Raw genomic sequence first — 25,052 nt, 5'->3', positions numbered from 1 at the left:
TAGTGTTTATATGTTAAAATGAATGCCTTGGTCCATGGCTCCCTGTCATCAAACACATAACCTCTGCACACATTCACATGAGGGTCCACTTGATTTAGTGACTGCCAGTGTCTTCCTACAAGGACTTCAGGGCAAGTCAATAAACATAACCCCGGGGCTCCGTCTTTGAAGAACACTATGTAAGGCTCTGCCATACATTATAGCAAAGAATACCTTCTAGGGGACAAGTAATTCATATTGATGTTCCAGAGTGGGGTTAGTCAGTCTTTCTAGAACATCGCCTTTTTATTAAAATTCCAGTTATAAAAATATTAATGCAGTGAGCCACCTCTCCATTGATAATAAGAAGGTCTATTCCAAATTATTCTTTAAGTGGAAATAAGTAAATAAATGAAAGAACGAAGAGGGAGAAGACAGTTCTTTATGTAGTGTCCTAAACATTCAGTGGAAATGCTCTCCCAATTAATAAAATATATACTTGTACGTGGAAAACAAAGAAAGGAGGTGTAGTTCTCTCTTCCTATTCATACAGGATGGAATTGTTAAAAATTTTGTTTGAAAGGCCTCTTATATGTGTATGTATGTATATGTGCATAAATATTATATATAATTTTTTCAAGCAGGAAAAGACTGGGAGATGAATGTCTAGAATAAACCTGTAAGAGGTACTAACCTATAATGTCAGACCTAGAAATTATGAGCAACACTCCATCATACGGCCATTTGAAAGGCAAAATCATACATACTTAGCCTTTGAGAAAAAAATAGACAAGAAAGTCATGTAGTATAGAACTTCACCTGTAAGGGAAATGGATTGTTCTCAATGGTGATATGTTCTAACTGCTTATGCATAAGTGTATATATGACACATTTTTTAGAATGTATACAAATATATTTTTTAATTAATAGTTTGCCCTATATTTTCTTAAACTACCTTGTATGTTACTACATTATTTAATACAGAGTACACAGAACACAGATGTTTCTGAGGCAACTCTGGATAACCACTGGTTTGATGTGTTGTCACAGTGGACGTGGCTGCAGGTGTGGTCTGGGCGTGGTATAGGGGGTGAGGCTGCACAGGCACTGTAATAAGCTGCAGCAGTGCCCCTGGGTTCCTGAAGAGTATGTGTAACTGCAGTTGAGTAAAGCACATAATTCAGATTTCCTTCCATCCTTCTGTCTCAGAGGTCACAGTTCCTACTTTCCTGCTTCTCTTGCAATATGACTTTCTCTGTTCACCTGTTTGCATGCACCAGCCTAATCATGACCACACCAGGTGCCACAGGCCCCTCGTGACCCGAGTCTTTGTGACCTCCCAGCTCAGATAACCAGAGTACCTAACTCCGACCTATGACCCAGTCCCACCTTCCACGGAGAACCAATGTGACTGACCCGGTTTGGATGTGGTGGCCAACTTTGGTCCTATAAATGGTGGCAGAAAAGTCAGGGTCATGTGTGGGGAGATGACACCATCAAAATGGGCTGTGTCCACAGAGAGGGATAACTAACGAGAGGTCATTTTGCTATGGCCTTATGATGCTAAAGCCCCTGGCATATCCGGGTAGATACTTTATAGTCATCTCCCACTTAATATTAAAACAAATTCTTGGTATGCCCCATAACCTTTTTCCTTAAACCCACTTCTCCTCTAAGTGTTTTGTATGTTTTCCCCTCATAGCTCAAAAAATAGAACCAACCATTTACTTGGTTGCTCAGACCCCCAAATCCAGAATTATCATCTCTGAGTCCTCTCTTTCTTTCCTACCTCAGATACAACCCAACGATAATTCTTCTCAGCTCTCTCCTGCAGATATACCCAGAGTCTGCCCAGTACTTACCACCTCCACAGCCACCACCTGGTCCAAGCCACCACCAGCAACATCATCTCTTCCTGCATCCTGCACTCACTTTCTAACTCGTCTCCTGTCTTCCATGCTTGCCTCCAATCTATTTTATACTCAGTAGCTGGAAAATCATCTTTCAAATCATCTGATTGCATCAGTCCTCTTCAGCTCCTCCAAGAGCTTGCCATCCCATGTAGAATAAAACAATAATTCCAGTGATATTAACAAGATTAATGACTAACTTCCCCTATAGTAACTTACCTAATCCTCATAGCAAACTTATGAGACAGGTTTTGTTGTTATTCCCACTTTACAGGTGAGAAAAATGATGCTACAAGAATGATTTAAGTCTCTCGCCCACATCCCACAGTGAGTCAGTGGTGAGGTCAGGCTTTATGCCCAGGCAGTGTGGTCCCAGCGATCAGACACTGAACCACTGCGTTATAAGGGGCAACAGACTTTTTATCAGAGGGCTACAGAACCCTGTCCCCCGCTCACCTCTCTGACCCCATTCCCTCCCACTCTCCCCTCCTCTCACTGCGCTGCCTCCTCACTATCCGTCAAACACACCAGCATCACCTGGAACTCAGGACCTTTGCCCTCCAAGCTCTTTCTCTGACATTCCCGTCCCCAACTGTTCATTTGATTGCCGTCCAGTGGCATCCAGGCCTCAGCTCAAATGTCACCTCCTTAGATAGACCTTCTCTGACCACCTGTCTGAATAGCGCCCCTGTTCCCTAAGTCCTTAACCTGATGGATTTTTCTTCATAACATTTAACATTCCCTGAAATTACGCTTTTTATCTGTGAGTGTGCTTCTTTATTATGTCTCCTCCGTGGTGGTTTACGTCCTAAAGCTTGGTGCTTTACATCGATAGCACCAAGCATGGGACTTGAAACCCAGTGGGCCTTCAACAAATAGTTTTGGGTAAATGCATGAATGCTTTATTTCAGTTGTCTGCAAATTTCAAGTCTCTCGATTCAATGACCTTTTAATAATTTTTTTCACCTTCAGAACTATTTTGCTCGCAACTTTTACAACATGAGAATGTTAGCCTTATTTGTCGCGTTTGCAATCAATTTCATCTTGCTCTTTTATAAGGTATGTACATCTTAGTCTTTTAATAACCAATATGAAAGACTGAATTGAATGTAAAGATTTCAGAGATCCACTAGTGAGCACATCAAAACCGATTCTGAAATGTATTTGATGAAAATGAAAACCTGAATCTCAGGCACATTGCTGACTGTCTAGTACAGCAGGGATAGATTTGCTCCTTCACACTAGGTGAGAAATGCCCCCACTGAAGAATGTTGGATTTGCAGAGGATCTACCCACAGTACTCAGAGTCTAATTTGGCTGAGTATCTCACTTGTTACTGTATCTGGGTGTGGCGTATCTGTATTGTATTAAATTCTTTTGATCACTGAGAAGGCAGCTTAGCCATCTAATTATTTCCTGCATGCACTGGAATCCTCATGTCTGGGTAAATTAGAGGGAATTTTTTAAATTTGTTCATTATTTGTCATTATTTTTTTCTATTGAAGTATAGTTGATTTATAATATTGTGTTAGTTTCAGTCATACAACAAAGTGACTCAGTTATATATATATATTTCAGTTATATTTTTATATATTTTTTCTCTACATATATATATATATGTATCATATGTTCTTTTTCAGATTCTTTTCCATTATAGGTTATTACAAGATACTGAAAAAGCTATCTTTTTTAGCCTTTGCTTTTAGTCTTTTCATCGTGCAGTGGTTTCACATCCAGCTATTTGCTAAGACTGGGTTTCCATTGTTTCTTGTTTACCCTGATGTCAGAGGAAATGAACTGACGGTACTTTAAATGATTTGAATCAGGTCTCCACTTCTTCTGTGGTTGAAGGAAAGGAGCTCCCCACTCGCAGTTCAAGTGAAAATGCCAAAGTTAGCAGCCTGGACAGCAGCTCGCCTAGAATCATTGCAGTTCACTATGTGCTGGAGGAGAGCAGCGGCTACATGGAGCCCACGCTGCGTATCTTAGCCATTTTGCACACGGTTATCTCTTTCTTCTGCATCATTGGATACTACTGCTTGAAAGTAAGATAGTAAGGCACCAAGGAACCTGTGTGTGTCCGCGTGTGTGTGTGTCTGTTGCACGTTGGACTTCTGGGGAAGCAGATTCTGAAATGGAAATTACATACACATAGTTTATTAGGGGATGTTCCATAAACACCTGCAGGGAAGGGGAGGAAGCAGCATGGAGGAAAGGGAAAAGTGGGGCTACAGTACAGACCCAACAGGGCACATCACAGGTCTCTGTTCTGAAGTTGAGATGCCCCCTTCAGGGTAGCCCTGGGCTGGGGCATTGGAGCTGGGCCTTTAGAGCTCCCTGGTGACGAGTCACTGGATGCAGGCTGCCCTGGGAAGGGGATGTGGCTGTCACATTGTAGTTTTCTCGCACATGTCAGTAATTATTCACATATAGCCAATTTCACCTATAATTTGACCCCACAGAAGTGACCACCCACTATGTCTCCTAGCAGTGCCCAGTGTAGTAGAAGTTCTAGAAATACATCATATTGGACCTCTGAGAGTCATTTTGATTGTTTTGTTATTAGGTATGTATCTCTCGCTATCCTTGGCAGAAATGCTTCACTGTTTGTAACGTCACCCGGAAAATAATGGAGCTCCATCCCTAGATCCTTACCAAGGGAACACTATAGTTTGGTGAATAGAACTCAAGATAGTCTCTCTGAGTGCTCAGGGCTGCCCATCACCTTTGCAAACCTCTTTATCTTTTCCTAGCATGACACCTTTTTACTGCAGGGCTTTTATTTCACTGTGCCCTGCTTCGGATTGGGGAGCTTCTAGAAGACTTTTGAAAACCCAGGGTCCAGGGTAAAAGACTAGAGTGTAAAGTTTTTTTCAGAAACTCCTCTACCTCCCTTTGTTTCCCTTGTTTTATTGCGGGGGAGAGGGGATATTCTTGGATACTTCCAGAATGTCTGCATCTTTTTTGCATCTGTGCCTTGTGTAAAATCTGTCCATATGAAAAGGGAATCAGTAAATTCTGGAGACATTCTGGCAAACTGACAAAGATTTTTGCTGATGTTGAAATTAAAATTTATTTCAAAATAGCATATGGGCATGCTGAGCATGGAATTATTAAAGAGATTTCTCAAATAAAACAAAATTTTTTAGAAGTATGCATTTTGGAACATTAGTGCTATGTTTTATTGCATCCATATATATTATATATATGTATATATGTAATATGCAAAAGAAAAGCAATTTTGTATAATCTTTTTCTCTTTAATATTTAAAATTGATTTCATTAGTGCAATTATTTATGAACATCTATGTGTTTAAAAACATATGCATATATATAATATCTATACTGTCTTTTGTTTCTCGAAAACCTCTAGATGCCTCCTTTTGCCTAAATATAGCTGATTGATTTTCACTCAATTTTTACCTTCCTGGAAGTAACATGGGAAATATTTCTTTCCAAAAGCTGTTTTGTAAAGATAGTGACCACAAGAGATGCTAGTAAACCTAAATTAATTTTAACATGTTTATTTTTCAAATGTAGGTCCCACTGGTTATTTTTAAACGAGAAAAAGAAGTAGCTCGAAAATTGGAATTTGATGGGCTTTATATTACAGAACAGCCTTCAGAAGATGATATTAAAGGCCAGTGGGATAGACTCGTAATCAACACACAGTGAGTAAAGAATGAGATGAGACATTTCTGTGCTCAAAAATTTCAAGACATACTTTGCTGGAGTTCTTGCAGATTTATCAAAAGTTTAGCAGAGGTGAATAACAGTTATATATTCAGCCAAGAAAATCAAAGACTAAGCTCCATCAGTCTCTTAATGGATGCCATCAATTTTTGCCCTCTGTGTTCTGAATTCTTCCATCAAAAATGGCTTTGAGTCCATTTCCACAGCACTGATGGAACATAACAACATCCATTACTCAGTGTTCAGGGAAGTGTGTAGCTGGAGGTGCATAACCTGCAGTGTGGGGTTATCTCATCTAAAAGCATAGAGGAAGCCAAAATTATTCATTAAGGAAGGAGTTGTAGCATTAAAGGCAAAAATATTGAATTTCACACTTTTAATCTAAGTTGGAAATTTTCAGTTGGTATCATCCAGAGGCGAAGCATATAACTAGCTAAACATTATGACATGTAAAATATAAGACAGAAAAACAAATACTTTTCTTTATACTAATTATTTCGCCTTGTGAGGTCTAGATCCAAACTACTAGCTGCTGCTGCAGATAAAAATCCATCACAAAAGTCTAATTTTACACTATTAGAGGTATTAGTGATACAATATTTTTCTGTAGTTTGTACTACTCGAGTGAAATAGCTTCTTTTTATTATGATTAGTTTTGCTTATTCTTAAAAAGTTATGATTTCTAATAAGTTCTGGGTCTCCAAATGGGGATGATTTGTTTGTGTGTTATAAATGTTTACTCTAAATGCTCAATATTTTGTTTAGCAACTCTAAATCGAATCACGTCTGTCCCCTTAGGTGAACTCTATATTAGTTAAGATGCTGGAGTCATGTGATGGTATTATGCTCAGTTTCCTTAAGGATAACTAGTGGGAATGAGATTTTTTTTACTTCCTAGGAAAAACAATGACAGTTTTAGATACTTTAATTTTTAAAGACAATTGACAAAGAAATGTATACATTAACACATTATACATAAAGAAAAAATTAACAAGACTGCTTATTAATAAATATGCTCATATTCGTCTCCATTACAATATTAGCCCATAGTCTCTTTTGTGATTTACATGTATATATTAACATTTAAAATAATATTTAATATACTTATGATAGAAAAATTATGGGATAAGATGGGGAAAATTCATTGTAATTTTTGTGAATGGAAGAATGTATGTTTACATATTATTTTAAGTATTTTGTTTATTCCAAAAAATATTTTATCATTTTTAAAAATTATACTATTTTATTTCTATGCTTTTATATCTTTTAGGTCATTTCCCAACAACTACTGGGACAAATTTGTTAAAAGAAAGGTAATACTACTTAGAGGGCTTAAATTTTCTATTATTTTCCTAAAGTGCAATTCAGATTTGAATTTGCTGTGGCTCATATGTGGGCTGAGATATTGAGGCATGCTTTGTCTGTTAATGTCATTTCAAAATGGAAATAGGATTCAATATGAATTTCAAAAATTTCATAAGAGACCCATACTCTGCAGCTAAAAAATAAATAAGCATTGCTCACCCACCTGTCATCTGACTCAGGTGACTCAACAGTGCTCAGTCTGTACAATAACAAGAATTGGTAAGAATATTCTCTGAGATTGTTCGGGTAACTGAAATTGACTAAAGGCTCTTTTTCTGTTAAGACAGCTAAGTCACCAGGGCTGGGATCCTCCCTTACAATAAAAAAGTAAAGTTGTTGTATAACAACAAAGGACTGAATTTTATTTACTTTTATATAAACTTCAAAGTCCTTTTTATTTTGATAAAGTTTTATTCTTCTGATGCACACTGTATCAGAGCGTGATAGAAAGAATACAAATAGGAGTTCAGCTACGGACTCTGGCACCTATGTCGGCTCTGGTTTCGAGACACAAGGATTATCTCTGCTCTTCCTACCACACAGGATTTAATGTAGGTCACTTTTTTTTTTTTTTTTTTTTTGCGGTACGCGGGCCTCTCACTGTTGTGGCCTCTCCTGTTGCGGAGCACAGGCTCCGGACACGCAGGCTCAGCGGCTATGGCTCACCAGCCCAGCTGCTCCGCGGCATGTGGGATCTTCCCGCACCGGGGCACGAACCCGTGTCCCCTGCATCAGCAGGCGGACTCTCAACCACTGAGCCACCAGGGAAGCCCTGTAGGTCACTTTTTAAAAATATATATATAATAATGCATGTACCAGTACTTGTACATTGTAAAATACAGTAATCATTATTTTGTAGCTCCTTCTTATTCCTTGAACCCTCCAATTGCCAAACTGAATCACTTCATGCCACGTACCATAACGAGTTGTAGCTCCAGTGTATACAGTCTAGGGTGAATGGCCACAAATATCTGCTGAATGAAGTGGTCTTTGTCCCTTTGATTCCACCAGTTGAGAACTACTCATAGGGTGGCTGGGGATTAGCAACTGCAAATTTTTTGTTACCAATCTGAGGGGAGATAGAGAGTTTGCCAAGAATTTAAATCAAGTACATTATTTAAAATGAAGCACATTTAAAAAAACAAAAACAAAACAAAACAAAAAAAACCCCAAGACTTCCTAGTTGGAAGAAGCAGTGTGTTTGTTGATTTTCATTTTGGTGCAAGTTTTTGTCCCCTTGTGACCACAGAGTAGTAGCACTGAGCGAATGCAGATGAGTGCATCCAAATTAGGCCAGAGCTCTGAAAGAATAATTTTTAAGTAATGTAAAATAGATAATTTGAATATTTTATTCTTATTAATTATTTAACAGTATAAAGAAGCAGCTTCTAAGTTATTAAAGCAAGAGTTTCTCTGAAGGACACGATATATCTAGAGTCAAATAAATACAGATTGTAATTACAGTTGAGACAATCCATAGCGTTCCTGCTCTGAGGTCCAGTTTGTTCTCCTGGGCGAGAATACAACCCCTAAAGAACTCCCACTCAGATCAGCCCAGCCCATTCTCAGTGCTGTGAGAATAATGGAAAACAAATTGTTTTAATGAACCTAAATAGTGTACGTTCATAGGCTTTTTAACTACCGTTGCTCTTTTATGTTTTCTTTTAATTTACCTGATTGTATACATTCAGAAAAGCTCATTTTTATTTCTGCTAATCCTTTCTTTCTTTCTATTTATGTATTTTTCCTTCATCCACTCTAATATTTTACTTTAACGTTCCCCCTCCTCTTTCGCTGGTTCTCAGTTCCTTTGTTTCTCCTATATGCCTGTTCCTTGCTTTCTTTTTCCTCTCTTGCTGCCAGTTCTCTCTCCTTCTGCGTTTCTTTCATTACTTTTCCTGTTGCCTCCATTTTCAATGATGTGCGGGATCCTCATGGTATATAAACTGTAGGCCAAGAGTCGCTATATCAGAGACAGAGGTACTGAGCTCACAGGTGATCTGTTAGCCCATGTCTAAGCCCTGATCTAAAAACCCAACATCTGGGCAAAGCCCAGACAAATGTGACAGAAGAGAGAGGGGCAAGGAAGCCAAGGGGGGTTTGCAAGGAAGCGATTCTAATGATGGACAAGGAATCCATTCTAGGTAAGAATTAAACTGAGGACCTGTGGATGGTGACAAGACTCCAGGTTCAGGTGTTATTGAAGAATGGCTGGAGTCAGGATACTATGGGGGAAGTTGAATGTTTGCCTTGGAGACCACAGAGGGGATACCAGCATGTCATGGGCAGCCCAGTGGCATGCCGTGCTCTATGCATAAGATCTTTGCTGGGAGTCAGCCTTGCCTGGATGCTTCCTCACCCCATCTCTTGCCAAGCTGAGACTGGGCATGTTACATTCTCCAAGATCAATTCTTTATCTGCAGAGTAGGATGCTAACAACAGAAAACTTACATATTGTGACAGTCCCATGAGGGAAAAGCAAGTTAGACCTTTTAGCATAATTCCTGGCACAGAGTATGAATTTGGTAGCAGTTACTTTATTCCATTTTCTCCCACCTCTTTACACATTTACTTGAGCCCATCCTCTTTTTTGCCTGCCTCTCTTGCATAAGAAATCTTGTTCTTCAGCTAGGCATTATTTAAAACGCTATAAGTTCACTAAGACCTTAAGCAGTGTGATCACAGAACATGAGCTGTTAAGTTAGATGTTTAAGTGAACTTGAAAGTAAGACCGATATATACTATGTATAAAAATAATTAGATGTTTGTATGTGCATATATAGATGAGATTACTTAATGATGGAGGCCAGTAAAATGCTTTTTTTCTTGGCCCAGGTTATGGATAAATATGGAGAGTTCTATGGCCGAGACAGAATCAGCGAGTTACTTGGCATGGACAAAGCTGCCCTGGACTTCAGCGATGCCCGGGAAAAGAAGAAGCCAAAGAAAGACAGCTCCCTGTCGGCCGTGTGAGTGTTAATTCTGCTCTATCCGAGGTCTAGGTGGAAAGGAGGAAAAAGTAATACACTTCTGAACTTGCTAGTGCGTTGATTTCCTTTCCTTCAGTGTCAGAGGAGTAGAGATGAGAGAAGCAGAGAATATATAAAGTCTGCTTCTGTACTTCTGGGTATTTTTGCACTATGGAATCAGTAGATTTAATCTATTAATTTTTGAAGGTGACTTTTTCATTATTTACATAAAGCAAGAAAAAAAGATTTATCGATTTGCCTTTTTATCCCTAAATGCCACTTAAGTTGAAGTCAAAGATGCAAAAGCATAATATTTGACTTGTTAATGCTTCCTGTTTGAAAAGAAGTTAGTTTTCTTATTTTGGAAAAGGGAGCTATGTAGACCTTTTATTAGAAATAAGTTCATATTCTTTTAATTGTTGTGTTTTATTTAAAGAGCAAAGACTTGGTATGCTGAAGTACTGTGCTGTCATACTATTACTTGGAAAGTTTATTTTAAAATGAGGCACTCTTATACAGTGCTTGCATGGAATAATATGATATATTTAGAAGGATGTAACCAGTTGAACTGAATTCACCTGAGATTGAATTTCACATGCACGTGTAGTGTTAGTATACATATATATATATATGTATATATATACATCTGTATCTGTCTTGCAAATTTAGTCAACTATAATTCTAGAATTACAGTTGTAAAGCCTACAGGCTTTTTAAAATGTAATTCCTTATTGTAGCCACTTAACGATTTTAGAAAAAAACGTAATCGTTACCTTCCCTTATCTGTGTATTTAAGGTATCAGTCAATTAGGTATGTGATTTCTCTGAAAACATAAATATTTAAGGTTCCGTAGAGCAATGTTAGTTTGTCTTAGATTTTAGCTAGCATTAAAAAACAACATTTTGGGGCTTCCCTGGTGGCGCAGTGGTTGAGAGTCCGCCTGCCGATGCAGGGGACACGGGTTCGTGCCCCGGTCTGGGAGGATCCCACATGCCGCAGAGCGGCTAGGCCTGTGAGCCATGGCTGCTGAGCCTGTGCGTCCGGAGCCTGTGCTCCGCAATGGGAGAGGCCACAACAGTGAGAGGCCCGCGTACTGCAAAACAAACAAACAAACAAACAAAAAACAGTTTGGCTGATCTCTTTGGTCATATACTTTTTATCTCTCTGAAACCTTGTTAGAGCTAGTTGGGTCTTTAAAAATAATGTGAACCCAGTTCAAAAGTAGTTAGATAAGCGAATATATAGCAAGTTATGAATTTAAATTTAAAATATTACCTGGGTACTTTAAGAAAACAAATGTGGTTCTTAAAGAAATGTGGTCACTATACGTAAGATGAAACACAGTTGGCAGCCCTTAGGCATTAAGGCCCTTATGTTAGAATATCACGTAAGGACTATGGTGAGGGGGGGCTGCTGAGTTTCTTACTAGCATTTTCAGATCCCTGATAACCAATGTAGAATTAAATAGTTTTACTGAATTATGCATTTTCCATGGTCATATTTGTGACTCTAGAAAATGTCTGAAAAAATAGAAGGAAAGTTTAGACTGTTTTTTTACTATGAAGAAAGTTTTAAATTAGTGGAATTTTCCACTGTTTTACATAGTAAATGTTTGCAGGTTTGACCCCTAGCAAAGTACCAAGAAATTAATGTGGCTTTTATTAATACCTTTAAATATGGATAATAAAATTAGAAGAATAAAGATCTAGTAAATAACACACATTACTAGGAAAAAATGTACATGTAGTGTTCCTTTATTAAAGTGTTTAGAAGGATGGAGTTTTAAAAGATTATCTGTTTTCTATATGAATAGTATCTTAATGTGAACATTTGCATACAAGGATGATTCATGTATCTATGTGTGCATGTATTTATTTATCAATCAAATACATAGGGCTTGGTATGTGCACATTTAAACAAGTGGCCAGCTTACCTCCTGGGGATAGAATGGCTGCCAGCAGCCAGAAAGCCTGCATGCTTCTTCATGTGTGTCTTTGTGGAGTGAGAGGAGAGCTTATAATCTCAAAACCATCTAGCAAAACTCCTCAGCTTCTGGCTTCTAGTTTACCCCTGAACCAAGCCCTGTGGCCAGGTTAATGCCATGCCCTGATTGGCCTAGATCAGCTGTGCTCCATCCCTGGGGGTGGAGTCAGCTCCGCCCAAACAGCATCACTGCCACTACTGGTGAGAAAAGAGTATTGTATACTACAAAATACTCTTAATGCTGTTGGTAGGAAACTTGCTACCCTAATGCATGACAGGGATGGAAAACAACTAATCATAAGAACAAACTTATAAATAAAGTTAGAAACGACCATGGGAAGTTCAGACATCCTGATATCAACCCTTATTTTGTTTTGGATTGCTTTCATGGGAAATAATCATGCTCTCATGCAAATTATCCGATGGGTTTATTTTTTTTTCATCTCTTTCTTTAAGAAAAAGTATTCTTATATTGAAACCCATTGTAAATATTCATGAAATTTTAAAAAATATTATTTAATAATAAAATTAATTATAACTCAAAGACTGCTTTATTTCCTTAAAAAATTAAACCTTAACTCTAAGGGGAAAAGTCCCCTAAGAAGTCAGCTTAGATTATCAACTATTTATCATTGCACTTGTAATTTAAGATTGGCCTAATTAAAAGAAATGATTGAAGAAGTAGTTAAAGACTAAAACAGTATGTCTAGAGAAGCCTTTTTGAAAATAACACTAAAATTATATTATCATATCAATTCCCTGGAATGTTGCAAAGGCTAACAAAATGATAATTTCTAGCCCCATAAACTAGTGACGAGTTCTGGAAAAAAGTGAAAATTAAAAAGTATATTTTAATACATGTATATTTTAATCTGCAAAGATCATGAATATTTATGTTAAGATTCACTCATTCAACATTACTGAGAGACATTCAATGTATGATATAACATGCTTGGTGCCAGGGATTTCACAGACTAGTGAGGAAGGCATCAATACACATACATACATACACACCTACGCCTGCAAAACAACATGGGAAACGATTATAAAGGGAAGTGTCTACAAAGTGCTGTGGGAACCAAGGGGAAGGGTTAAATTCCTTCTTGGATAGAGATGGAAGTAGAGAAGGGGCATTTCTGAAAACAATAGGAAACAAAATCAAAATGAATGAGCCCTTTCATTGGCAAAATCAGTACAGCTGTAAAACGTGTGGACATCTATGCAAGTTTTTATTAGTTGAACTAAAAATTATTCTGTTGGGATGCAATTATGAATGTATAATGAAAGTTAGGTAGGAAACTTTCGATATACCTATGTTAGTTAATTTAGTAGTTTCCAGGAATAATTGTCACATATAAAGTATTTATATTTAATGTAGGAAAAGAAAAGGTCAAAAAGAAAAGACTATTTTTAAGTAATAGAGACATAGTGATGCTTTGTTTTCCAAGATTCCTCTTAAAAAAAAAAAAATCACAAAACTCTGGAGTACATTTTCCAACAGAGCTCTCAGCTCTTCCCTGGGCTCCTGAACTAGAACTTATCTCCTGAGATGGTTGCCAGCCCTGCCCCACGGAGAGTGAATGACAGCAGGCTTTTGCAAGCCTGTGAGTCTCTGCTTCATGTACATATCTACAAATTCTTCTTTTTTGTCTTTCCAGGCTGAACTCTATTGATGTGAAGTATCAGATGTGGAAACTAGGAGTCGTTTTCACTGACAATGTAAGCCAACTTCATTACCACAAAGTAAAACGCACTCTGATGAGTTTGTTGGGCTTCAGTGGCTGGAAAGATGGCTATTTAAGAAAGCTACTTAAATATCAGTTCGTTTAATACTGACCACATCTGAGAAAGACCCACAGAAATATATGATTAATCAGCCCATATCTCATTCCATTTCTTTCAGTAGCTGAAAGATTAAAATGAAAATATATTTACATGAGAAAATGAAATGGAGATGCAAATTCGTGTGTATTTTCATTCAGATTTTAGTTGAGCAATCGCATTCTTCAGAATTTTTATAGATGTTAGAAAGTTCTAAATAAATTTTAAAGTTTTTTTTAACATTAATTGCGATCCATTTGTTTCTGCCAAATAAAGTACATTAAATTACTGTGCTCTTTTTCTTGATGGATCCTTCTTTTATCAAAGAGCATTAAGAGCCTCTGAGTTAGGCATAGGACCCACATATATATCCAAATATTATGAAAAAAAACACCCATGACTAAAAGCCACCAGCTGTCAAGGCAGAGAATCATATTATACTACCTCGTTGGCTCAATAGCATGACATTTTTGATTCTTAGGAATTCCGGTTTAAGTAACTTACTGTCAATTGTTTTTGTGCTACCATTTGCTGGCTATGGGAAGTTGCTAGAGAAAATCATGAAACATGGCTGAATAGATGGACTACAATTTTTGCTGTTAGATCTCAGTCCATCCCCTCATTACTGCTTCTTAATTCTTTTACTGTCTTCTCACACCCCCTACAGAAAGGATCGTAAGAACCTCCCCTAAGGCCTTCTGCTGTTCTTGCTGCCGTGCTTTCTTCCTTGTACATCTCATTTAGTCTCAAAATCTCGCTCTAATTTTAGCACTTTTATAGTGAACCTGAGTTCCATTCTCCTAAAGACCTGTGACAGCCCTCCCCCAAAAACTCCGGCCTCTGTCCCCACCCTGCCTCACCCAGCCGTGGGCCCAGAACTCTGGGTATCATAGAGAACCCTCTGGAGAGCTCACAATCAAGTCTTGAAGTATCTTTTAGGACTGTCAACTGTTAGTAAGGTGTCTTGCAGCTAACTTCTCATCTAACAATACAAGCAACTCCCCTGAATAAAAAGGAGGCCACCCCAACTCAGCCACATGTGGCAACATCTGGAGACATTCTTGGTTGTCATGACTGGAGAAGGGGGAGTGCTACTACCGGCAACTAGTGAGTAGAGACCAGGGATGCTGCTAGCTAACCATCCTACTAGGCACAGGATGGCATCCACAACCAAGGATTATCTGCCCCAAACTATCAATAGTTGACATTAGTAAGTTGCTGTTGAGTAGTAAGTCAATACATTTTTCTCTGTGGGAGGATAAATAAAAAGAGCCACTCTGATATAAAGGAGAGAATGGCATTGAACCTTGCAGAACAGCTAAATCAAAATAAAATACACCAACAAACTGATATAACTGATTGGAATTATATAAATCTTTAGTCTAAGAAGATAAAGTCAGTGGAGTGGTTATCATGGAATGAGAGCAGAGTAGTTTTTGACAATAGTATGTATTCTATTTTCTGAGATTATTTTCTCTCATTTTGTCTTAATAGTCCTTCCTCTACCTTGCCTGGTATATGGCCATGTCCGTTCTCGGACACTATAACAACTTTTTTTTTGCCGCTCATCTTCTTGACATTGCTATGGGATTCAAGACGTTAAGAACCATCTTGTCATCAGTAACACACAATGGCAAACAGGTAAAAGTTTATGTTTTCCTCCCCCTGCAAAAACTGAAAAAGCAACAAATATTCTATCAGAAGTAACACCAAACCTCAAATGACAGTGTACAGTTTTAAAGACTTTTGTGAATAGAGGATCTGTACTTTTTCTCCTATAAACCATGCAGATTTGTAGTTTGAGAGCCCCCTAGACCTACATTCAAGTCTTGGCTTGATGGATGAGCTGTGTGACCTTGGATAAATTATTCAGCATTCTTTTAAATCTCAACTCCCTCATTTTGTAAAATGAGTACAATAAAAGTACCTACCTTATAGGGGTTTTGTGAAAATTAAATAAAAACAGAAATGTGGAGGTCTTAGCACAGGCTCAAGCACATTAAACACTCAGAAAGATAGTTATTATTTTGTTCCTAATATATTTGCTGTATCTGATACTATGGCTAAACCAAAATATGTTGCAACATCCTAACACACTAGTTATATTAGTAATAAAACCTGAGATGCTACATTCTTAATTTAATATAGTATTTTAAAACTGGATATTCACGGGCTCTTTTCTCCACTTTTAAATTGGGCAAAAGGAATAATAATGTTTCACACTTGACAAGGTCATGCTTACTTGGAGAAAAGCTGGCTTAATTCCAGATAATCAGCTTATGTTCTAATACAACCCATTTGTAATGTTAAAACTTTCATTATTATTAAACTTATCAATTCATTCTCTATTTATCAAGTGTCCAGTGGGAGGTAACACATTCTGTTAGTTATTTAGAATAACAGAGTCCTTTTCCAGAATTTTATAATCCAGTGTATTTTAAAATCAGTGCCCTTCCCAAAACCTTGAACTGTGTCCACGGTTAAATTCACATTATCATGACCTTCAGCTTTCTAAATTTCAGCACAATGTTCTTATATATGTCACTCTAGTTTCTGAATATGAGTATGATATACATGGCACGTCATGAGTCCGGTGACAAGAAGTGTACTATGCATATTCATCCGTCAATTAGTAAATTGGTTTTGAGCTCCCAGTATGTTCGAAGAACTGGAGATGCTAAATCTGTGGAGTATTTTCACACAAGAAGTCTGGCACTACTCTCAATTTCTAAACTTTTGTTTATTTCTAAACTTTATTCCTTCTCTTTTTGAGGTATCAAATTTTTATTTGTAAAGATATATAGAGCTTAAATAGCCCTTTTAGGTAAAACACGCAGAAATTTACAGTGGCCTTACACTTAATTTATAGAAGTGAATTAAGCCCTCTATTAAGACAACATGTTTTTTCCAGATAATTATGAAGTGATTTTTAAAAGACTTAATATATGCTGCCACAGTTAAGAACACCAGGGGTATGTTGTAATCAGAGGAAGTAGACATAAAAAATAATGCATTTTAGTGTGTTTAGAACTTCTGTGATAGAACCAGAAATATATTTTTACCACCTTGGTGAAAGTCATATTTTAAAAATATACGTATTCATATACAAATTCTATGTATATTCATATATATACATATTCTATAAAATATATGTTTATATATACATACATATATATGCATATATATATACATGTATGTAAAGTATAGTTTGGAATTAAAGAAAGATTACATAGAGCTGAAAAAAGACTTTTCAAACTGACTTTTATTTATATGTTGAGAAAATTAGCCTTCAAAATAGTGTTATTTATTAGCTATTCAAGTGTCTTTCCCTTTGATCATTGGTTTATGTTAACAAAGCCAGACTTCTTAGTTTTATTTTTTTTTTAATATTTATGATACACATTATTAACAGTCGTGCATTTCCAGATGTTAGAAACAATTCCTATTTAGTTTTAGGATGTGATTGAAAGAAAACGTGATTTACAATCCCTTTTACTATCATAACAAAAATGAGAGAGTTTTTGTTAGGAATGTAAATTATTTAAAGGGAATAGAACTTATAAAAAGAGAGAATGTATTTAATGTAGTATCTACTACCAAATATTTAGATGATAGAAAAATGAACATATTAAGCTGCTTATTAATATTATTAATATCAATTTGGATATGAAACTAAATCAGTTTTATTCATATTCTAGTTATAGTATGCATTTATTAGCCAACTAAGTAGTCAAGTTTTACATAAAATAAACTGGCAACTTGATAAAATATAGAAACTATGAAAATAGATTTCCCCACTGGCGGTATAAGAAAGGTATGAGGTATGGATTCCATTAGCTTTTAGTCAGTAAATCCACTGACTTATATTTCTAATATATGTTCAATGTCACATTGCTTTCCAGCTTGTATTAACCGTTGGCTTATTAGCTGTTGTCGTGTACCTATATACTGTCGTGGCATTCAATTTTTTCCGAAAATTCTACAATAAAAGTGAAGATGGCGATACACCGGACATGAAATGTGATGACATGCTAACGGTAAGTTCATACACTTTGATCTCCTATGAATGAAAAAACTTCTCCTGCTTCTTCAACCCAAGGAATTGTGTAGTTATTCTTTAACAGTGAAAAATAGAAAATAGTGTACACAGCAAAAAGTTGTGTGGCTTTCTAAAGAATTAACGATTTTCATTTTTTGTGGAACATGAAGGACTATTTCTACCAATTTTGCACATCTACTCCATCAGCCTGATAATTAGTAGAATCCTGAGTAAAGTCCTTAGAACTGGAAGGATTAAGGTAAACACTTTAGTCTGTTGTTCATATATTCTAGGACAGCAGGTAAAATTATTTCCTTGTAGAAGGTTTAGGTATTTGTTCACCTTAATGACTTGAACTGAAATTACTGAAGTCCAAAAATATCTCTTTTATATTGAGTATCCTGGGTTAAATTACCCTTTTAGTCTTGGTTTTAAAATCAACAGATGTTAAAGATTTCATATTGCTTTATCACTCTTCTATAACCTGCATCTCTAATATGACAAATCAGAAATTACCATATATGAGATGCTAGACTGGGAAGGAGAAAATTAGACAAAATATTTAACCTCTAGCTGGAAAGAGATGAATCCTTCAGTGAGCTCCAAACTGAGATACCAACACAGTTGGGGCTGGTGTAAAAAGAGATGGACATAATGATGCTAAAATTGCTCTAGAAAAAATAAACATCTCAAAGGAGTAGTGACAAAGACCTACTAATATTACAAAGACTAGTAATTAAGACAGTTTTTGTACTAGAGAATGACAGATCAATGGAATACAGTCTAGAAAGAGATTCAGATACACATGGAAATTAAAAGTATGATAAAAGTTGCCTTAGAAATTATGAAATGAAAAATAATTCGATAAATGGTATTGGTACCATGAACATGCTGTTAGGAGGAAACTGCTAAAAGTGGATGCCAACCAAGTTCTTTACCTCAAAATAAATTCCAAATGAAATAAATCTTTCAGTGAAAAAAGAAAGAGAAAAATGAAAGTTAGGATTTGACTTGTGAAATAATAACAATTTTTAAAATAGATTTATTTATTTATTTATTGCTTGCTTGCTTGCTTGCTTGCTTGCTTGCTTGCTGCGTTGGGTCTTCGTTGCTGCCCGTGGGCTTTCTTTAGTTGCAGCGAGCGGGGGCTGCTCTTCGTTGCGGTGCATGGGCATCTCATTGCGGTGGCCTCTCGTTGCGGAGCACGGGCTCTAGGAGCGCGGGCTTCAATAGTTGTGGCATGTGGGCTCTAGAGCACAGGCTAAGTAGTTGTGGCACATGGGCTTAGTTGCTCCGCGGCATGTGGGATCTTCCCAGACCAGGGCTCGAACCCGTGTCCCCTCCATTGGCAGGCAGATTCTTAACCACTGCACCACCAGGGAAGCCCCATAACAATAATTTCTTAATGGGGAAAGGTCTTTCTGAACATGACATAAAACCTAGGATCCATGTAAGCATAAAAAATTACTTTGAAAAGGAATAACTGTAAGGAAAATCTTAAATGCAGATGACAAGCTAGCAAAAATATACTGAACACTATAACAAAGGGCCAGTTTCTTTAATTTACAACGTCTTTGTCAGAACTGAGAGAAGAAATAACAAGCCAATAGAAAAATAAGCAAATTATATGACTAGACAATTCACTATAAAATAAGTTGAATCAGCTTATAAATATGGAAAGATGCTCAGCCTCTATCATAGTGATACTTTAAAAAGTGAAAATCAGTTGCCACCTTTACCTATCAGGTTTGCAAAATATTAAAGTTTGTTAATACCCAGAGTTACTGAATTGATTGAAAAACTGGCACCTTCACGAACACTGTTGGGAATTTAAAATAACACGACAATTTGAGAGAAATTTTATAATATCTATTGAACTTTTAAGTGTACTTACCCTTTGACTTGTCAGTTCCATTGCTAGTAATTGACCTGTTTATTCACAAATATGCCTTGCTATATTCAAGGATATTAGCTGCTAAAACAAATAGAAAATAATATAAATTATCATCTATAGAGTCTTGATTAAATAAATTATGGTAAATCCATATAATGGAAAATATGCAGCTTTTTAAAATAGTAGAGAAATCTGTACATGCTGATATGGAAAGACATACAAATTATACTTAAGTGGGAAAAAAAAAAGATCAAAAGGATCCTAACTGTACAAGATGACACACACACATATGCTAGAATGTATATAATAGATATGCTAGAATACACATACTATTTTTCTGGAAGAATACATAAGAAACTGTTAACAAGATTTGGTACAGGAAGCAGGACCACAAGTCAAGGAGAGAGAAAACTTGTGCGCCGGGAGACTGACCAGTCACTAGTAGTAACCTCCACCAGAGTCGCTAACGGGGGACACTCTGCCACCCCCTTGCTGCTTCCCCACATCCCTACCCTACCATTCCAGGCCCAGTGAGGAAGGTACTTTAGAGATCCTTCATCCCCTCTTCTGTGTGCTGCCTTTAGTACCACCTTGTCTCTCTCTCCCATGACCCTGAAGACTTGGGGGAGCGGCTGGCCAGATGCAGGGAGGGGAGCAGGGGGCTGGAGGAGGCAACAAGGTGCAAAGGAGGTCAGTAAGGGCTAATGGTAGGCACTTGTGCCTACACGGACTCTGGGGAGATTCATTTATATTCCAGGAGAATCACCCCAATGGGTCTAAATCTCAAAATTCACCAGCCTCAGGTCAGAAAGTTGTCCTGCAGTCGTTCATTCCCAGAGGGTGTGATGCTCAGTGAACTGCTCAGATTAGTGGAAAGTAGGGAGGGTTTCAGATGGGGATATGCAGTGGCCTGGGTTACACGGTGGGAACAACGTGTGACTTGGATTCGCCTCTCCTACCACAGTATGACCCCAAAATATCCTGGTCTCTCACTCTCACATCATGAGTCGTATCTGACCCTGTTCAAGTTGCCCTAATAGTATTCTTATATGACTATATTTCGCATCTTGCTCTCAGGATGTTTCCACTGCTTTTGTTAATTTTGTCAATGGCTTTATTAGGAGAAGAATCCATGCATTATTTGAACAAGAGGTGGGTTAGGAAGACCACTGCCTTTACCTGGTTGATTTTACCCAATGACAGGGAAATGTATAAAGAAGGCAGAGAAGCTTGCCTCACTTTAGGATGAGGAAATTGGCTTCTTGATGTTTTCATCTATGGGCTTGGGACTGAGCTACAGCCAGGATTTTGTTCAGTTTCAGAAATTTCTGTCTGTATGGGTGAGACTGCCTCTGACCAGCTCTGTTGTAGATATTTCTGTCTCTACAAATAACAATGAACAAATCTTGCCTTTGGCTGAGGTGAGGTTGGAGGCATCATAAGTTTGCATCTTAGGTGGTTCTTTCTTGAAAAAGAAAACTCAGTTCCAGGATACAATACACCTCGGCTCCTACCTCTTTCATAATTATGTACTGCTGTCAATCAGTCGAACCAGACAGGAGTCTGTGTACTTTTGCACAGTCCATTTCCAGCTGATTGTTCTTAACAACTATTGTGTCAGAGGCCACATTACCTAGGTTAACCTTTCAATTTTAGATCGAAAAACCCCTTTTAATTTGCCTCTTACTAATGCTTGTGCAGGGAGGTTTTGAAGAAGCCATAGCCACTTAAAATGTAAGTAATCACTGACAGTAATGTTCATTAAAAGTGGAGGCTTAGTAAAACCAAACAGCTAGCAAGACAGAATTATGGAGTAGCAGGTGATCAGATTTCATTGTTTTAATTCCCCAAAGAGAATCCTTTCTTTATGCCAGTCTCCTTAGCATTTCTTTTTCAAAGAGTGAAGTCTAGTATTCTCATCTGAGATAGGTTTTCCTCACTCACGTCGTATTTTATTGCTGTCATCCTGAGTTCCCATTGCATTTGTTGTTTCAGGTTGTTTCTTCGGGTCTCAGAGAACATTGTAGGTTTTCCGGGGGACGTAATTCACACACCAGTGTTTCATAACTTACAGCAGGTGGCACTGTAGCTGCAGTTTTGCAGAGTCAGTGATGATTCATACTTAAATTTCTTTTCTTCTTTCTTTACTGATTTATTTGGAATCACGGTGTTTTGAGCCAGAGAATCTAATTAAACCAGCTATAACCTGATAGAATTTGAATCTCTTCACCAAGAATGTAGAAGAAATTGAAAAGTAATCTAAAGTTCTCAAGTCCAGGGCAAAAAGCTGATTGCAGCTAGAGAGCCAGGGAGACTGACGTGGCATATATAAGAGCAGTCATCTCAAAAGGAGTGGTTTTCAGCCTCAAATGCCCAGAGGAATCACCAGGAAAACTCTCTGTAAATCCACAGATCTTCAAGACCAACCCCAGATCCCTTGAGTCAGAAACTGTAGGAAAGGTATCAACACCTGTATATTTTGGAAAAAGCTTTCCAGGTGGTTGAGCTAAAAAGTATACTCCTAGGGAAGTAACCTGCTTAAGTAGTTGTTCCAAAGTACTTATTTTACCCCATCTTCTCAACGAATAATCTGTTTCTCTCTAGTTCAACCTCTATCTCTTTTTCTCTCCCTGTGTCTGTTTCTCTCCCCACACCCACCTTTTTTTTTTTTTTTTTTGGCCAAGGTAAAGATCTTATAAGGATCTTCACCAGTCCACTAGAAACTGTTACTCTTCAGTGTCCCCTAAAGGCAGCATAAACAGTGATTAACCCCAGAATGTATCAGTTTAGGAGGTGGATGGGGGGAAAGTCACAGAACATTAAATCTTGAGAATTAGCAGCTGCCCTGTCCCCATTTCTGTAGCATCAGGCACCTTCCTCCCTCATTACTCAGGTTCTCTGAAGAAAGCGGTGTCACTTTTTGCTGCCCAGCATTGCTCCTCCAGCTCTTATGATCAGGTTGAATCTGTTTCTCTGAAAAGGAAGGTAGATGAAAGGACTTCCCTTTTCAGGCGCAGAATGGTCATCTGACAGCCTGCCGCCTCCTGTGAGTGGCTGGTCACCACATTTCCTCCTACTCCACTGCAACAGCCATGGCCCTGCTATCTCTGGTGAGAACTGATAATGAAGGAGAAGGTTGGGAAAATCAATATCAAAATCCCACTGGTGAACTGTGCATTTTATTCTTTTTCACTTTGGTATCTTATTAAGCCTAACTAAGCACATCCACAAAACTCTACCTCTCTTTTTACAGCATGACCATATTTCATTTTAATGAAATATAGTGGAATCCCCTCCTCAAAATTCTTAGTGCTATCATAGAATGAAGGCGAGCAGTGAGATGCAGATATTGCCAAGAGAGGCCAAGTGGCTGACGAGAGATCTAAAAAGAAACAGACATTTACTTTGGTAATTTAGCCTCATTCCATGGTCTTGTTTTCAACTTTAATGTCTAGAAAGTAAAGTGAATCATTTGCCCGAGGACAGACTCACATTAACCAGACTCCTAAGAGTCAGATGTATCAGTCAGAATACCAACATTCCACTCATTAAAAGTTCAAGCAACAAGTTGATAGTCTCTTCTCTATAGAAAAACTCTATGTGGGGAGCCAAATTATAATCCTAAAGTCTTGGTCAGCAGGAATTAGCAAGAGGAATTAGCTAGACCATCTTAGTCACATACATGTCAAATAAGCAGGCTTGGAGAGCTAGGGCATTCCAGGACCTGAACAGGGAACTGCAGTGATCCACTGTTGGCCCACTATGGCTATTAATGTGGGGAGTCAAAGGGCCAGAATTTCACATGGAGAAATGCCAGACCACAGCCAGGTAGATTGTCCAAATTAAGTCGCCAGCCAAAGGGGGCAGGGGGAGTTTTACAAACAAAGCTAAGAATGGGAAAGCCAGGAAAGGATGGCCTATGTTAGTTCACTAAGTAAAGAGTAGGCAGCTGCAATAATAATTCTATTTCCTGTAGCCACAGTTAATCACATGTGTGGACAGATTTGGAGAAAAACATATAACCCCCAATTTTTCTTAATAAAAATAAGAAATGCATGTGGTAAAAACTAATTCCAACAATATGCAAGAATATACAGGGAAAATAAAACTTTCTCTACCCACAGATCCACCATTTACAGTTTCAAGCACTGTTTTAGACAAACAGTTCTAAGAAATTAATGCCATGTCCTGAGGGCTTTTTTTAAATGTCTTCAAATTTTTATTTCTAAAGATTGATTCAGTACGTGGTACCAGGAATCCAGAATGTTTAAGCCTCCAGGAGATGTGGATGCAGGATTAAGTTTAGGCACCATTGGTCTCATCAGGCTGTCTGTAAAAAAGGACTATCCTGACCTCTCTGTAAGAGAGACCCCTTCCCTGGGCTCCAGAACAGTTCTGGGGTGATGCTCTTTGCTTATTGCATTCCAGACTGACCAACCTCTTTTCTGAGTGACCCAATCTTTTTTTTTTTAATTTTATTGAAGTATAGTTGATTCACAATGTTGCATTAATTTTTGTTGTACAGCAAGGTGATTCTGTTATACATATGTATATATTCTTTTTGTATTCTTTTCCATTACGGTTTATCACAGGATATTGAATATAGTTCCCTGTGCTATACAATAGGACCTTGTTGTTTATCCATCCTATATATAATAGTTTGCATCTTCTAATCCCAAACTCCCAATCCATCCCTCCTCCAACTCCCCCAGCCTTGGCAACTACAAGTCTGTTCTCTGTGTCTGTGAGTCTGTTTCTGTTTTGTAGATATGTTCATTTGTGTCATATTTTAGGTTCCACATATAAGTGGTATCATATGGTATTTTTCTTTCTCTTTCTGACTTACTTAGCTTAGTATGACAATATCTAGTTGCATCCATATTGCTGCAAATGGCATTATTTCATTCTTTTTATGGCTGAGTAATATTCCATTGTGTGTGTGTGTGTGTGTGTGTATCACATCTTCTTTATCCATCCGTCAGTGGACTTTTAGGTTATTTCCATGTCTTGGCTATTGTAAATAGTGCTGCAGTGAACATGGGGATGCATGTATCTGTACGAATTACAGTTTTGTCTGGGTATATGCTCAGGAGTGGAATTGCTGGATCATATGGCAACTCTATTTTTAGTTTTTTAAGGAACCTCCATACTGTTCTCCATAATGGTTGTACAAATTTACATTCCCACCAACAGTGTAGGAGGGTTCCCTTTTCTCCACACCCTCTCCAGCACTTGTTATTTGTATTGATAGGTTTTTTTAATGATGGCTATTCTGACCAGTGTGAGGTGGTACCCCACTGTAGTTTTGATATGCGTTTCTCTAATAATTAGTGATGATGAGCATCTTTTCATGTGCCTTTTGGCCAACTGTATGTTGTCTTTGGAGAAATGTCTATTT

The 25,052-nt window shown here is 37.7% G+C and overlaps 1 protein-coding gene across 2 annotated transcripts in view; it reads left to right on the top strand.

Moving 5' to 3' along the window:
* Nucleotides 1-25,052, top strand: part of RYR2 (ryanodine receptor 2) — a gene marked incomplete at both ends in the record, with an annotated part of 724,637 nt that overhangs the window by 681,133 nt on the left and 18,452 nt on the right. For both annotated transcript variants that reach the window (XM_079725493.1, XM_079725494.1), the window contains 8 exons: nucleotides 2,862-2,948; nucleotides 3,716-3,934; nucleotides 5,430-5,560; nucleotides 6,853-6,895; nucleotides 9,783-9,916; nucleotides 13,559-13,619; nucleotides 15,216-15,362; nucleotides 17,624-17,758. In XM_079725493.1, the coding sequence (XP_079581619.1) occupies nucleotides 2,862-2,948; nucleotides 3,716-3,934; nucleotides 5,430-5,560; nucleotides 6,853-6,895; nucleotides 9,783-9,916; nucleotides 13,559-13,619; nucleotides 15,216-15,362; nucleotides 17,624-17,758 (957 nt within the window). The remainder of the gene's footprint in view (nucleotides 1-2,861; nucleotides 2,949-3,715; nucleotides 3,935-5,429; nucleotides 5,561-6,852; nucleotides 6,896-9,782; nucleotides 9,917-13,558; nucleotides 13,620-15,215; nucleotides 15,363-17,623; nucleotides 17,759-25,052) is intronic.

The sequence above is a fragment of the Hyperoodon ampullatus genome, assembly GCF_949752795.1.
Source record: "Hyperoodon ampullatus genome assembly, chromosome: 1".
NCBI lineage: Eukaryota > Metazoa > Chordata > Mammalia > Artiodactyla > Ziphiidae > Hyperoodon > Hyperoodon ampullatus.
This window is presented reverse-complemented; position numbering and strand designations above follow the sequence as displayed.